Source organism: Branchiostoma floridae, chromosome 5, assembly GCF_000003815.2.
Source record: "Branchiostoma floridae strain S238N-H82 chromosome 5, Bfl_VNyyK, whole genome shotgun sequence".
In the NCBI taxonomy this organism is placed as follows: Eukaryota; Metazoa; Chordata; class Leptocardii; order Amphioxiformes; family Branchiostomatidae; genus Branchiostoma; species Branchiostoma floridae.
This window is the reverse complement of record NC_049983.1, coordinates 14020285-14036390: the sequence shown is the minus strand read 5'-3', so window position 1 is coordinate 14036390 and position 16106 is coordinate 14020285. Positions and strand designations below refer to the sequence as shown.

Genomic DNA, 16106 nt, shown 5'->3' with positions numbered 1-16106 from the left:
TTTGGACAATCCACACCATTCTGTACGATATCAATGAAGAAATATGTCAGATCAGTTACCCAGGACTGCAAATTGTCACTGTTTTCTGATCCAATGTCACATTCGCTCTTTTCTCAGACAAGGTGTATTGTCTCATTCGTCCATTTTCAAACACTCATATAACGTAACATAGTGGTTGATTCCTCATCAGTAGTCACTTGACTGCCCCTACACCGTCTGGAAATTCTGGCCTCTTTAAAGAGCTCTTTTCTTTCTTTCAACGGTTAGGCCATGTTATATTTCATGCAATGAGCAAAAATATGCCATAAATTGCCAAATATAGTCCCAAAGTCCAAGAAGAAGACGTGAAGAAAAAAATCTATTCCTCGGTATACAGTACTCCGTGCCATCAATCATTTGTCCAACCTTCCTGACCACTTTTTTTAGAACTTCCTTCGCCATTTCTTTATTTGCACGCTCACGTCAGTTTTGGGGTTCCCAGAGGATGCCATTGATATAATCCAATCAACATGGCCTGATCAATCGACCAAATCCCCAGCCCACGTGTCTGACCTGAGCATCACGGACAGGCGTGACCGCTCTACGTGAAACACGTGTGGCTGACCACTTAGCCTACTAGACATGCATCAGTGACTATGATAACTATTTGACAATGTTTATTTGTAGTCTCCAAGCTGACATGTCAGCTGGATGGAAAAAAAGATAAGAATTTGGCCAAATTGGGACAAATAAGTTGATGAGATTTCAGACAGTCTTTTGCAGTCTATCAAGCCGACCGGCCAGTTCACTCAATTAACTAGTACTTAACAAGCTTTTATTCCTAACTTGGCAAAAGTTCCCTATTACTATATCATTTTCTGCCATGCGGGAGTTATAAAGAGAGATAAAGACTAGTTTATTTAAGTAGGTTTATCTGTAACACCTGCTCGTTACAATCAGTTTGTATCAATCGATTCGGCACCATAATGGCCTAGGTTTATCCAGAGAACTGAGAAGAACGTTAATAGTGTTGAATCACGTTTGTTGTTCTTAGACAATTATATCGGCAGACATGCTAAATTCGTACGGAAATGGATACATGTACCTTCCGTACTGCAATTCAATGCTAGATGAAATCGTTGAGATAACATCGTACAGCACTAGATTCCAATCTGAATGAATGGAGAGCACCCCTTGATGCAAAAGGGGAGCACTATTAAATGGAGATCAATGGGGTTCAGGACCTTTCAGCGTTAGGGCGTCAGTGGCTAGCATCAATAGCAGACTCTCTGGACCTTTTTCGTATTCTTGGGGGGTGGGGGGCGGTGGATAAAACAATTTTGCTGGACGTTTCTTTTTATACTGGGTTGCTTCTGCCGCCGACCCGCACAAGAAACGGCCAGCAAAACTGTATTGTCAAAAAAAAAAAAGAAAGAAATGGCCCGTAGAACCTGCTATGGAGGTTAGTCAATGGTTGTAGTTGACCCTACAACTCACCTGTTGTACGGTCACTGTAGCAACACCCTGTCGACCTTGTACTAAAGTAGGAGCTAAATGACGTTATGTGTTTTAATTGAGTTTAAAACCGAATGTTGGTGAAATCCAGGGGTCACAAATCAACGCCCCACTCAGACAACCGTGTGGCATGTGACCTGGCGAAAACTTACGGTCAAACAGGTGCGTGCACAGAAAAAAACATGTTTTGCTAGCACATCACTTGTGCAAATAACATGGCGCTGAGCAGGCTAAATTTGTTCCCAAGACAAATAAAAGTTTCCCGCGGCTCAATGTGTCAAGGTTGAGCAGTGATGATAATGGTTCAAAGGTCGAACTTGTGGGCGTTGATCCTGAAAAAAAGGTTAGCTGGTACATAAAGTATGAAGGTGAGTGATAAGGGGTAGTGCACTGCTGTTGTTATCGGTGTTCCATGTTGTTGACTCAAAAGGAACAATGAACTAAATATACATTGCAAAGTGGGTCAGACACGCGTCGAAAATTGTCCTACAGAACGATTGTGACACCTGTTGACCATGTATGACATGTATTCGAGACGAACCTAGAATTTTATCCGCAAACCACTATGTTAGTCAGAGTAATCTTGCTCAGACTGTGTTGAATCTTTGTTGTTCGGCTATCAAAACCGTACAAATTCTACTCTTGCATTTATAAAACATGGAATATAACGTTAGCACATGCCTTGCATAGACATATTAACTTAATTCTATATGCTATAGACTCACAAACCTTGCCAATGTCATCTCGCCAACATGGCAGATAAATTATGCCCATGTGAACAGGTTGTTTGTATGATGTGACACTACGTGCGCAACACGCCCCCTCCCTCCCTAGTCACATTACGCAGCACGTTTTCCGTTATACCAGGCTGTCATGTGTTGAGTAGCGTGTGGAAACTAACGCATAGCGCGAGCTTCAGAAATGAGTCCAGCCTTGTTGGCTTTGGGTCCTTTCCTGTCTATCGCTCCGTTAATTATCAATAACGAACGTCGACGAGTGGACTCCAGATTTCTTCAGAAACCCACGAAGTATTAATTAAACGCGATGATTGTTCATTAGAACTACGTGGCACCTGGCACGGAAAGAACGCAACGTGCACACCGGAAGCGCAGCAACCGCCGTCTATAGCCAATGATTCACATCAATTATAAAGGTTGTCCTGTGTAGATATTCAACTCTATGCAAAGGTCACAAGAATATCTAGAATTTATCAAACTCATCGAACTACATTGAGACTGAATCTATGCATTTACCATCTAACAATACGTATCAAAAGGCCCGCACATTGCGTGACCACAGCTCCCACCCTTCCGATGAGCAATGGTTCAACCCTCCCGCCGAGCGGACACACCCCTGATCCCCTTGGCAACACGTTGTGCATCACGTGTAGAGTGCCAGGGCCTTACGGGCAGGAATGATTGTATCACTTTCCGTATGCGTCAGCGCTAATGATCATGCATGTGGGCGTGATATGCATATTGTTATAACAAATTATATATCATTAATCATTTATGTACTTATATAAGCCATTTCATTACTTTTCTTGCATTTAGAAAGGCATATAGTGTGATAATCTGCCCACGCCAAGTGGTACATTCCGGCGGTTGTGCCTGTTGTTTTTCAGTCTGGAGTCCCAGTGTTATTTTGGGCGCGTGACGGACGCTGGAATGCACACGTGAGGTCGCGTGATTTCACCATCCAGCTAGGCTGGGCAGAGACCGACCAGGACTAGTTCACACATCCAACGTACACAGTTCAGTCGTCAGAGGCACACGCGTATGACGGACTGAATAAGACGCGGGCATACATGAACGTAGAAGTTTCCACCACTGGCGGGGCTTCAGACCCAGCACTCGCGCTTCGACTGAACATGCAGAGAGACAACGAGGCCTACCCGCTACCTCCCCACAAGCGAGTCAAGACAGAAAACATGTCTTACGACCTCCACGGCAGGTAACAGCCTTTCCATTATCATTCCTTGCCATTTCATGTTCACTGTGTGTTATTAAAGGCCTGCAAAATGTATATTTTCCCTTAATATTGTCATTGCTGCAAGAATTTAGTCTCAGCTCAGTCTAGCCTGTAGTCGAAGGTATAGGCCTGTGTAAGGCCTGCGGTGGCGTAAACAACTTTAAGGGTATATCGGTCAAGTAGGACACCCGGAATGGCCGGGTCAGACAAACAAGGCATTGCGCTAGGCTGGCCATGACGGCCGGACACACGCCGATACGGATGATCGTATTTCGGGGCTAATTTGCGTCATATCTCTGCCCTCGGGCATTCTCTCACAGTTTCTTATTATAGTCCTCGGTTTACGCAAGGAATTAACCTCCTTGGTTTACGGAAACAATCGGGGGAAAGTGTATGAACTGATGCAAAATTTCCAGCAAGCCAGTGTCTGGTCTGGAGAGACCCGCTTTCGTTTATGACCAGGCTTTTCCAAAGTTTACTATGTTGCTGGGCAGACCACAGGGTGTGTTTAGAATGTCGTAATATTGCCTAATTACTAGTATGATCTAGTATGGCTGGTCTTAACATACGATTTTATTTGCTGTTTTTTGCGAAAAAGAATGATCAACATTACCGTTTCATTCATCAGTATTCCATTTTATTGTTTTATTTGCAGCATATCTCCCGTCCACATGGCCTTCATGACTGACTCCAGAGGTTTCAGACGAAGAAACATGCAAGGTACCGAGGAACAACGGGTGAGTCTTCGGGAGAAGTCTTTTATTTGTCCGCATGTTCCCTTTGCCTACGTTCGGTGATTCGGCACGAGATCTGATCCTTCTCGGCGTGTTACATGTTAGATCGATATCATCATATCACATCAACACTAAGTATGTGCGTGGTGTCGCACGTATATTTCAACTCGTTGCAGTACACATGCCGTGTGTATGCACTCGTGATGCACATCTGATAATGCAAATACTAATAGCGTCTCGTTATATGCGCACCGGTTGGCGGGAATAAGATATGAGATGAGCATAATTAGGCACGTTTTTCGTGCGTGAACCTCCTTGTGCCGCCTCTGCCGTCATTCGATTTTTTCGGGGCGGGCCGTAAATAATTGTAACTGATGGACAAAAGAAAACTGATATTATATTTTATTCGTCGTTAACATCAAAATTCAATTCCATGATAAATAAATAAATGATGCATGGGCATTTTTGCTGAAAATGGATAAAAGTAGCGACGGAATATCGCTGGGGTGCAAAAATAATGATATGAAAATCATGATGCACAGAAACACATTCGCTTCAATACGGTCCACCAGAAAGAAGACATTTTTACTCCGATAACCATCTCTACCTATCTTTCCTGATAGTCTTGTTTTAGGTAATGACTAATTAAGACCGGAAATGACGCAATGAAATGATATATATAGCAGTTTCAGTCTGGGAATCCAATGGGTACTCAGGTACCGATGTAGGTTTAAAAGGTTATAGTCTCTGTAACTTGTTCTTTACAATGAAAAAGCATAGGTCGATAAGGCGTCAGAAGGATGACGGCTGAGACACAACGGTTTACCGGTTTCGACCTTTTATTCAAAAGTCTTCATCAGAATGAAAAAGCATAGGTTAGGGTAATGAACCTTTTTTTTCAAATAGATAAAGGCTTTTAGAAACTCCGAACATCTGTAAATCCGCTTTAGTTTTTTTTAGTATAAAACTCCTTATTTGGGGTGGTCTGAAGAGGATCGTTCTATTCGTTGTGGGTGTACGTATTGTAAATTATAGGATGATTATAGGAGTCATTTAAAAAGATAACACAGTTGTCAAGAAAATAAAAGGAAAGTACAGACCAACTTAACAACTGTGCACGAAGTGTGGTAAACACCAAACAATTGAAGATACTAATAGATGTTGACTTGCTGAAAGATAGTGCATTTCTCTCTGCTAGAAGATCCCGTAACAAATGTCGGGCCCGTTGTTGCGGGTTACTGACTGGCCCAAGGAGCTCGCGTGACTACTCGTCATCGAGGGCAAATTTACTTGACCACACGGCACTGCGTTCTCAAGGCCACCTGGATGTGTACCATTACTAACACATGCGAAGGTCGTTTACTGCACGCTCGAATTATTCCCACAGACTTCCGCGGCCGAGTTTAAAAACGAAAAACACGAGTCAAAACTGACCCGGAGTCACTTTGTGTTTTTTTCTACCTACATGGTTATCTGATACCGCTGAATACCAATGGCAAACAATGGCCCCGCGTGTTGAACTCCAAAACAACAAGATGGCGCATTGCACGAGACATGCCGCGTCACAAGTGTGACCTCGGGTAGGCGGCACAGTTGAAGTAGGCTTGGCCAACACAACAGTACTGCTGGCCCAGGGCACACTACTGTGATGATATATGCTTTGGGGGCGAATCACTCCACATATACCGCCTTTTACTGATATATCTTTCTGTTTTATGATTAAGAAGTATGAAAGATATTTTACGTTATTACACTAAAAGTTTTGCTGACTTGGTACTATTTTCTAATTTCTACAGAGTCTTTGATAGCTGCTAGTTTGCCAACACATACAGTTGCAATCATAACACAGTGTGTAACAATCAGTATGGCGCATTTTAACCTCTACACGTGGGGCCTTCTGAAGGAGACCAACCATTTTTTGGCATTGCTGGCAAAACCAAAGCGAAGACCTAATACAGCTCTCAAGTATTTCCGATTTTTCAAACGATAGCGGGGGAGGTAGACATGCGTGAGGCTGTACGCTATTGCCACTGCGATTAGCAGAGGTAGATTTTCAAAAATAATTCTCAAAAAATGTTTGATGTCGGTCATGATACAGGATCTACACAGAATCGTGGAGAAGAGAAGACGGGACAGAATTAACGACTGCCTGGCCAACATCCGGGAACTTCTACCAGAGGAACTTGTCAGACAAAAGGTGAGTTGTTCTTTTCCAATGTCGTTCGCAGTTTCGCAAAATTACACTACATGACAGGAGATGAAAATTTTTCGTTTCGTCTGATTCCAATTTCGACCACTTTTATGGTAAAACAAACGATTTCGAACAGAACTACTGTCACGAGATGCAAGCCACATGGTAACGCCCACATTTCTGCTTTCTCTTTCTACTGACGTTTCAAATAACGTTACATCATTCTGCTTATAATTATATTGTTCTGTTATAATAGAAACATAATGTTATTGTCTGTTATTTTGAAGAATTGATGTTGCGTAGGAGGGCCGTATGATTCACAAATCTGTCTGCTAAGCTGGATATCACTTGAATTACTCAGCACAGCAGAATTATATTCGTCTGATAGAAAGTAGGCCCACACGTTTTGTCTCCCACTCAAAAATAATGTGATTTTGTTGAACCAAGCCAAAAACAAAAGTATTTCCTGTTTGCTACACTGCATCGATATCGTGCACACGTTGTTGGCCTATGTTTGGTGGACCGGCATGGGTTGTCGCAAGTTCCTCTCATGACATGCAGCCATGGCGACATACGGAGCACCCTCCGTATGCATTACCAGATCTCCGATCACACACTTTTGGAAACTCGTTAATGAATATTCCAGCTCGGTGTCTCTTGTGAGAGAAACAGAGGTCTAGGGTCAGTCCAGGATCGATGTTTACGACTTTATTCAAAATATCGTCATTCCACGAGAGCACACCGTGGCCCCGGTCCCGTTATCGATCTGTTTACTGCTCGCTGATTGGTCCAGCTGGACCTTATCTCGACAACGCCCACTACGTGCCTCCTCTTGCACCTCCGGACCACACCACTGGGGACAAATAGTGGGGTCTCCTTTTGCACACATCTTCAAAGAAAGTTACGTGGTTGTTTTCTGTTGAGATTTCCATGCCATTTTCAATGTGGTATGCATCATGTAGCATGCTGGCCCACAATGCCGGACTCCCGTGCGCGATCATGACCGTTTGTTATGCACAGTATGCTCCCAGCAGCGCCCTACAGGAATGCCCATCACATGATAGTAGCGCTACGTGTAACATACACATCCCGTGGATGACGCAAGTAAAGCTGTTTGACATGCCATTTGGTGGAGGCAGATTTATTTTTGTGACCGGACCGCTACATGTACATGCAATCAGTCTGGCTCGGCTGAAGTACAGTGCTTGTTTGCGTGCCGCGTTCTGTAAAGTTTGAATTTATCACCAAGAACACTGGAAATGTTGGTTGCCCTGCTAGATAAAAGTTCAATTTCTGTCCTTTTTTTCTGTTAGACTGGCCGCATGTTTTCTGACTTCACTGACTAAGCTGCGCCTAATTTTTGTCCCTCTCGCCTAGTATGACCTTACCATGACCCGTTTTGCCCTGTCACACCATATGATGTTTGCCAAATGCAAATGTTTGCTCCTGGGTAGGTCAAACGGTTGTAGCAACAATATGCTTTATGTCAACTCTGCAGGTATCATTTTTTTCCGTAGGTTGATATTCCTTGATTTACTCCCGTATCCCCCCCCCCCCCTCCGTTATTGATGAAATGATAATGACGAGTTGGAAGGAAGATGCCCACGGACATCGGTACGGGTTTTTGAGGGAGGGGGGTTCTTCTGCCAAGTGGACCTTGAAATTGAGGCTGTTTTTCATGCAGATATTGAGAGGATGAGACTAACGCATGATTGATCCATTGAGGAAAACGTTATCAACATCTGATTTAACGTAAATCCCCTTACTCAACCCGCCAAGGACGTGTCCATTAAAGATGTGCCGTTATTATTTCATGCACGTACCATATCATAATGAGATCACGCAGCTATCACCATTTGCGTGATTCCTGCTTCCGCTGTGCCGTAGTATCCGTCTGCAGTGTGCATATCATGTGATGGGCACACGGTTGCCCAAAATGTTGACTTGAAATCAAACCCGAAAAGTATTTAAAGTAACCGTTTTTAGAGCATATACGGCTGCAACGAATGTAGTAGTAATAGGTCAGCCAACGTTCGGGGTTGTTGTGAAACCGTACTCTGTCTGCTAGCATTCTCCGCGAGATGAAAACACTATAGTCATTATAGTACTGTGTATAGAAAGGTGTTTGCAAGTTGGCCTGCCCTGTCACCGTTATCTTTACATAGTTTACTACATTCTTCAGCCGCCTGGAAGTTTCTCTGCGTCCAGTACGTTTGTGGACGAGAATGTGTGCTGGGACATGCCATATAAACCGGATCGCGCCAGACAAAACACGGCTTGCGGTGGTCGCGTCGGTGGTGCTGACGCAAGGCTTGACGTAATGAAAGCCCCCCGTAGAGCCTAGTCAACTAGTCATAGTGTAGCCAAACCGTAACAAGGCTCATAGAGACAGACATACGATTCGACTCCTCTAATTTGAGAGCAATGTAATGACAGAGTTTGTTGCTACTAAGAAAGTTAACTGCGGCGTCGTAGATTTGAGAGGTGAAAAAGTACCGATAAACAGTACTTGTACTGATTAGAGTAGGAAGAGGAAATGGGTTGGGTAATATAGTAGTGACGCCACATGGTACCACCACATGACTATCGTATATTTCATATTAGAAGAAAATCTTTTGCAGACACAATAAATCTTTCAAGTTGGGCCTTCTGTTAACGTTGAAGTGTTTCTGATAAGATCATTCATTGTCCCGAGGACTTCTTCTTCGCAAGATTAAGGAAACTTGATATCTATACTATAATCACAAACTACTAGTATTCAAACTAAAAGTATTTACAATTGTTTGTTGACTAGGTCACTAGGAGTAGAACAAAATGCCCATCGCACACGTAACTCATCTGTAAGAAGACGCGGTGATTCACGTATAAACAAATTTAGTTTAGGGCGGGGAGACTGAGTATTGTCTGTGATGTGTCCGGTAGGGTGTGTGTGTGTGTGAGCGGCTATCGACATTCCTCAGGTGGGCGAAAGTATACAAAAATGTGTTTTCTTGTATCAGCTTAGTCTTGGTCCATGCTTTTCAACAGTCAGTCATGCTGCTGTCATATTATGGTTCGCGACTACTGGAAACACTTGCAAAGACTATAGATGTAGAGGCGAAAACGAATTCAATCCAGGTTGGATGAAAATTTGGCGAGAGGACTTTTAAATACAGCACTGTTAAAGTTTTGACAAGGTCAGGACCTGTAGCCTCCCTTCCCGTAGATGGTACGGTAATTTTCCAGGAGTGAGAGTTAGCACAATGGTATGGCCCTCTGGGCATGTGGCGCACTGATACTGATAATTAGCTGGTCCGACTGGTTGTCAGTGGCGCACCTGGTGGCGCGCCAAACTTTAGAACCAAAACAACTTCTGTGAATATCATTTTAAATGATGCCTACTAACTTTGTCAAACACGTCCTCTCTTCATTTCGAAAATAGTAAATACACAGAATTGTTTGTTATTGTGACACACTTGAGGTTATGATTTTGAATATGTCACTCTATGGTACTATGTCTCCCTATGGCACTTTGGCACTACTTTTGAGTAATGATGACCTATAGAAAACAAAAGCCTGCATGCAGATAGCACAGCCGCGCCTTCCCCTCCTTAATACAGGCCGATGAAGTAATCGTACCCCCGGGAAAATTGCATCCCTCAGTGCTTTTACTTTTCAGGACTTGCCTTGTTAAAAGTCATCTTGACAATGAACAAAGAACATAAACAACACCACGCCATCCCCTCCCAAATATCATCATCAGGTGCGCCGACAATCGTTCGACAGGAAAATTGCCTGACACAGTAGGTTTTGGGATAGTCGAAGCCCTACCCGTGCCTTCAGGGTACGACTTCTTTCATTTCTCACCTTTGTACATATTTTTACTCTACACCAGCATTGCAAAAAATATATAACACTTCAATGCAGCCGTTACCTTATAATTTTACTAAGACTTTTGCAAACGGTGGATAGACCAGATTATAAGGAATGCACATGACTGAACTCATGACAAACTAAACCTTACAAGGTCGAAAATGCGCCCGAAGGCTTAGGCAGAGCTAGTCGATACGGGCTAGTCCAGTAGTGATGTCGAGGGATGGGGAAAGTAGTTGCCGTCGTTTCTGTGTTTCGGAAATTTATCGTAACAACAAAGAACAGTCACAAATCTTCCCATGTTCAGAAAGGGACACTCATTTCTTGTCTAAACCTCAGATATATAGATTTTTCAGACATTTCAATTTGTAAATTGATGATTCGTGCAGATACGTATTGTACCGGGCGGAAGCCTATTAACCTTAGGTAAATTTATGAAAATAGGTCATCCTTTTCATTTTGCATATTCTGTCAGATCGTCACATGTTCCACTCGTGTATCGACAATTACCTGGCGCCTGTAGAGCTTCCTTTGTCTCTCCAGTCACGTTTGGGCAACGTTCCTCCGAGAATACCGAATGGTGTGCATTGGCCCGTGATGCTTTTTCTTGACTATATATTCTTACCTCTCATCAGTCTGCTATGATTATACCCTATACCTGTAGAAAGACTATCATGGACTCGCTGCTTTCATTTTTTTTAACAAATGTGATTTATTAATCAAATGTCAAAATCCACTACCTTTAAATCACACTCAATGCTAACAGGTTGATACTGTATTCTCTCACCGCGGCGCTCCTGGTAATATTTATTGTCTGTAGCGCATATCACTCTGTGATATTCTTGATCCTCATTGGTAAAAATAATCATATACATGTATACTCCATAATTGTGACATTAATGACCTATACAACAGAATTTACCATATCCACGCCGTGCATGCCATGTACATGTCGTGAGAAATAAGAAGAACGTTACAGCTATGCCATAGGTTCCACGCATACGCAGAGATCACTACAGATGCCCTCCTTCCTGGAAGCGGAATTTTCCAGCCGTCACGTTTCTCAACACGAGCGGCTGATGAAAGCGGCGGGTAGACCTTACCTTTCCGATGTCATGCACAGTACCGTCATCCCCATGATTTAACATCTCAGGGGATTGACAGATCAGGCTTACCCTTAAGTGCCATTAAGAATCTGTCAGTGTATCGTATTAGGGTTAACAGCTTCGCTGGTCCCCCTAGAGGGAATCTATCTTGCTGCTTCTTTTAAGAATCGAATACTTGGATGCTGAAAGATAGAAGTCAAAAACATTTGACGTGTCATTGAAATAGAAGGTTATTGTATTATGTAACTTCAGGTGGTTAAATCAATGAAGTGTGCATTTTTATTGCCTGGGTCCTTGAGAATCATATTGATCATCAATTCGATAATCTCGCATCCATTCCACTGCATCCATCCCTTCATATATCTTTATTGGATCGTGTAAACGCTTGCTGCGCCCATGCTACATGTCCATGATCTCAACTGTTTACAAGTGCCTACGTCAAACATGTGCAGAATTACGACAACTGTTTGACAATACTGCACGTTAAAGGCGCGGCACCAGGCAATACAAGTGCCTCATGTTATTACATGTGGTTGTAAGTAGACAGTCAACATGTATCAAGTATCGCCTGGAGGTTACGAGTGGCCCTGGCTTATTTTTCACCTTTGATTGCAGCCCACACATGTTAAAATGTATAATATACGGCCATATTTGGACATACTTCATACGATTTGAGGATAAAGGGATTTGATGCCAGATGAATTGGACTACTGACAAGATTATGATTGTCATTGCTAGATCTCTAATGATTGTCATTGTCATCATTAGAGTTCATAACGTTTCCTTGGGATTTTCCTAGGAAAAACGTAGTTTACTACTAGCTGCTGGCTAACGTAGGTTTGGCTTTAATTGGACTTTTTTTATAGACGTTCATATCTATTCACGAACTAATCATGATATACGGTGCGTAAGAATTTAACCATTCATTACGTGTACCGAGCTAGGATAGCCTTCTATTTGGCCATCAGAAAACGTTTGAAGTACGGCAGGCATAGATGCAAATTAAAACGGTCACGTTGTCGGCCACCTGAAACATCTGAGCGCGGAAGCGCACGCGATTTTGAACCCTCCTCTAATAGAAAGAGCTACATCGATAGATACGCGCAAAGAGTACCACTAATTGGATAAAGTTTAGACTCAAGATGAACGTCAAGTCTAAAGACGGCAGAATCAGTAGCAAGGCTCTTCGACGGGATTTCCCGCTGATGTGTGCGACATGAAAACGCGCCTCTCTTCTCTTCTGAACCCTTGATAGAAATCGGCTTGCGCGAGGCCGCATGTATGCCGCGTGCGGCTTGAAGAAAGCCTTGTTGTGCCACTAGAGATGAGATGCTCACGTGGAGGTAAATGTGAGCCACAGGCCGGTGAACCGGGCGTTATCAGGCCTATCGTTTGGCTTTAGTACTGAAGGAAGGACAAAACTGCATGTGACAATATTTCGACGAACTCTACTATAATTTCCAAGGGCAAGTAGATCTACAAGATGTGTACAATATCCATCCGACCACCGGTAGATCTGCTTGTATATAAAATCAGTTACTAGTTAGTTATAAGTTAAGAAATATTTCATTCCAATGCAATGAAGTATTTTTATCTTAGCTACCATAGCCTAATTGCATACCCGATAGACTAGCGCAACCTGTTGGCGCATGAAAGCCCATCTAAGCCCTTTCCTACGGTAATGACTGCCAGCGTGGTTACCCCCGCTAATTATATTTCAGCCATACCATAGGTATGGTGAAATATATTGTATTCGTAATGTTTCTTTCTTTCTTTCTTTCTCCTGTCAAATTTTTAAAGCGATTCATCTCCGCCGTTTCTGGACCAAATGACTTGAAATTTGGCACAAGGGTAGAGTGGGCAAATACCCAAATGTGTTTTTTTCATTTTTTTCATATCTGCTCCTTAAATGATTTTATTGAGGTTTTATTGCAACTTTTGGACCAAAACTGCATATTTTGGCCCCCTGTACCATGGTATTACATCCAAATGACCTGAAATTTGGCACAGAGGTGCCCTAGATACTTATTCAAAGGATCCATGTATAATATATGGTATAAATCACTTCAAAATGGCTCCTTAAGGAGGTTTTTGTGGGAGAGTTTAGGATAGGTAAGGTTGGAGTGCCGAGGTCAACGACCTCTAGGTCATTCTGGTGTGTCAGGGCCACAGGTGTGCCAGGTAGATCCAATTATCTACCTATCTACCTAGTCCATAGACATCCAGGTGGTTGGTGGACTAGGTAAATCCAATTAATGGCCAGCCAATGAGCGAGCTTATTTTGCTGGAAGAGTCCATTGTTGGACAGGGGGTGTATTTTAAAATTTACTTTTAGACTTTGGTGATAATACCAATGTTTTTTTTAGTGGAAGTGTTTTCGCACTGATCCACTTGACATAAGACTACTACTGGGACAGTCCATTTTTGCACATAAGGGGGATTTTTAAAAAATCAGTTTTGGACATGGGTGATGATTCCGAATTCCATTTGTTAAATGGAAGTTTACCCCCACCTGAAGACTGTACATGAGGAGGATTCGGCAGCCAATCAGCAAGCCTTGTGTTATCTGGAAAAGCCCATTCATGCACGGGGGACTTTTTTAAAATTCAGTTTTGGACTGGGTTGCTTCTTATACAAAAGGCCATGTACTGTGAGTATTTCTGGACTTGTCTATTGTGCAATTTCAAACAGGGTGAGCTGGGAGATTCCATTCTTCGACGGAGGGGGTATTTTTTAAAAATTCATTTTGTGGACTTTGCTGACTATTTTAGCTGATATATTTTTGGATCGCTCCACTTTACATAGGGGTATAAGGCAGGAAGAGTCAATTCTTGCACAGAGGGGCGATTTTTTTCGAATATGGTTTTGGACGGCTGATGATTCCAAATTCCATTTCTTAGCGGAAGTGTTTTTGGAGTCGTCTATTTTTTTGAGTCCATTCTTGAAGGGGTTTTTGTAAGATTCATTTTTGCTCATAAGTGTGATTAGTAGTTAGAAGACATTTTAAGCAGAAGTGTTCCATTTTTGCACATGAGTGATTTTGGAACAGTCTATTGTTACATGAGGAGGGAGATGGCTGAAATATGCTGTATTTGCTCTCAAGCAAATGTCGGCCTTTCTAGTATGGTTCTTACGTCTGTGCGTGGCTGCCTGCGAAACTACGCCTAACAAGTTGACGACGTTTGTCCATGATCATAATCTGACGATGATATTGTTCGTATCATGTTGCGCGCGGCGTGGTGTGTTTTTCCACCACGGGAAAATTACGTTGCTTGTTATGCACAATGTAGCTTAGCCGCGCCGACTTCACGGACGATAGAAGAAAAATTCGTAAAGTATACTAAGGCCGTTTGTAAGATGCTTTCGAGTTAAGTTCCCCGTTCGTGATCACATCATCTTTCAATCCGCTCAGCTTGTATGAATTCAAGGATTTTGAGAGCTTTAAGACACTGTATTACAAGAAGCTTCATTACAATCCGTGGATAATAAAAAAAGAATTTCAAAAGGGAGCGCTTATAAAAAAAATAAGGATTGTATGAACCTTACCGAAGCTGGTTTATTTTAATGTGATTTCTGCAGAATCTAAAGAAAACAGGCTGTATTTTTGACAGAGAGATGATGACTTGTTGGACACATCGTAAAGTACACCCATTACCAGCGCATTCCGGGACAATTTGTTGCTTCTTGTCGTTAGAAAGCTTTTATCGCTGAGCCGCAAACCCAGGTGAAGATGAGGCACGTCAGTACTGAATGTCTGACAGACGACACCATCCACTCAAGCGCCAAAATCAATGTCCGGCCCGTGTTACGCTGGGCAATCTTCTCCTTTAGTTGCTGTACACGGCAAGAAAACGTTTTCAGGCGGACAGGAAAAGGGGCAGGAATCCGGGAAGGATTTGTCGTACATCGACCGACGCGAGCGCACGCACCCAGCCACGTGAGGGCTGATGCAGACTGACCTCACTTTTTCCACGACACGGTTATTGACTGGAACTGTATTATTACAGTCGCATCTTTTCCGGAAAACATCGATATAAATATTGCCTCTGTGTAAGGATGTCCATATTAGGCGATGTAATGCATATACCGGCGGCCGTTTTCAGTATATTACCCCGGGGGACCCGCCCACTTCTCGGATGGGGTTATTGACCTCCGAGTTGCAGCAGGTGAAATGACAGATCAGAGAGAAGCTTGCTCATTATACAGGGAAGGGTCGTGTAAGACAAGGTTGTGGACTATTTGACTGTAGCTCGCGATATCAAAAAGGCGTTTGCAAATAGCAGCACATTGTTGTGCATCTGTATTTTATCTGTCTCTAACAGCACCCCCATACACACAATCACACACCTTTTCAAACAGAAAAATATCTAGAAAATTCATCTCTCATTAGTATGCCCTACTTATAATTTCCTCTCTACCCGAGGCCTGCGTGTATTCACCAAGGACAACGTATTTGCCCGATTGCCCGCGGTGATACCCTGTAGTCACGCAGAGTAACGTTTTGCACGTACTCCACAAGCCATGTAAGGTCGCCGGCCTTAAACTTTGGACCCTCGTTTAAAAATGCTCGTTGAGAATTTCACGCCACTGTTTCTACAATAAAAACTGTCGCAGTCAGCAAAATGTGTGCTACATATCATGTACCCATCGCAATACTACTCTCCAAGCAGAGGTTAGGCTCCGGCTGTTTTTTAACGTTTTTTTAGTCGTTTTTATCGGGCTTTCTATTTTGTCATTTTTCTTGAAGTAGGTTTGACA

At 42.9% G+C, this 16106-nt stretch overlaps 1 protein-coding gene across 1 annotated transcript in view; it reads left to right on the top strand.

The window, feature by feature from the left end:
* Positions 1–3121: 3121 nt before the first annotated feature.
* Positions 3122–16106, top strand: part of LOC118416714 (hairy/enhancer-of-split related with YRPW motif protein 1-like) — a gene marked incomplete in the record, with an annotated part of 16509 nt that continues 3524 nt past the window's right edge. Inside the window, 3 exon segments of the mRNA XM_035821917.1 lie at positions 3122–3447; positions 4121–4202; positions 6298–6396. Coding sequence (XP_035677810.1) covers positions 3302–3447; positions 4121–4202; positions 6298–6396 — 327 coding nt within the window.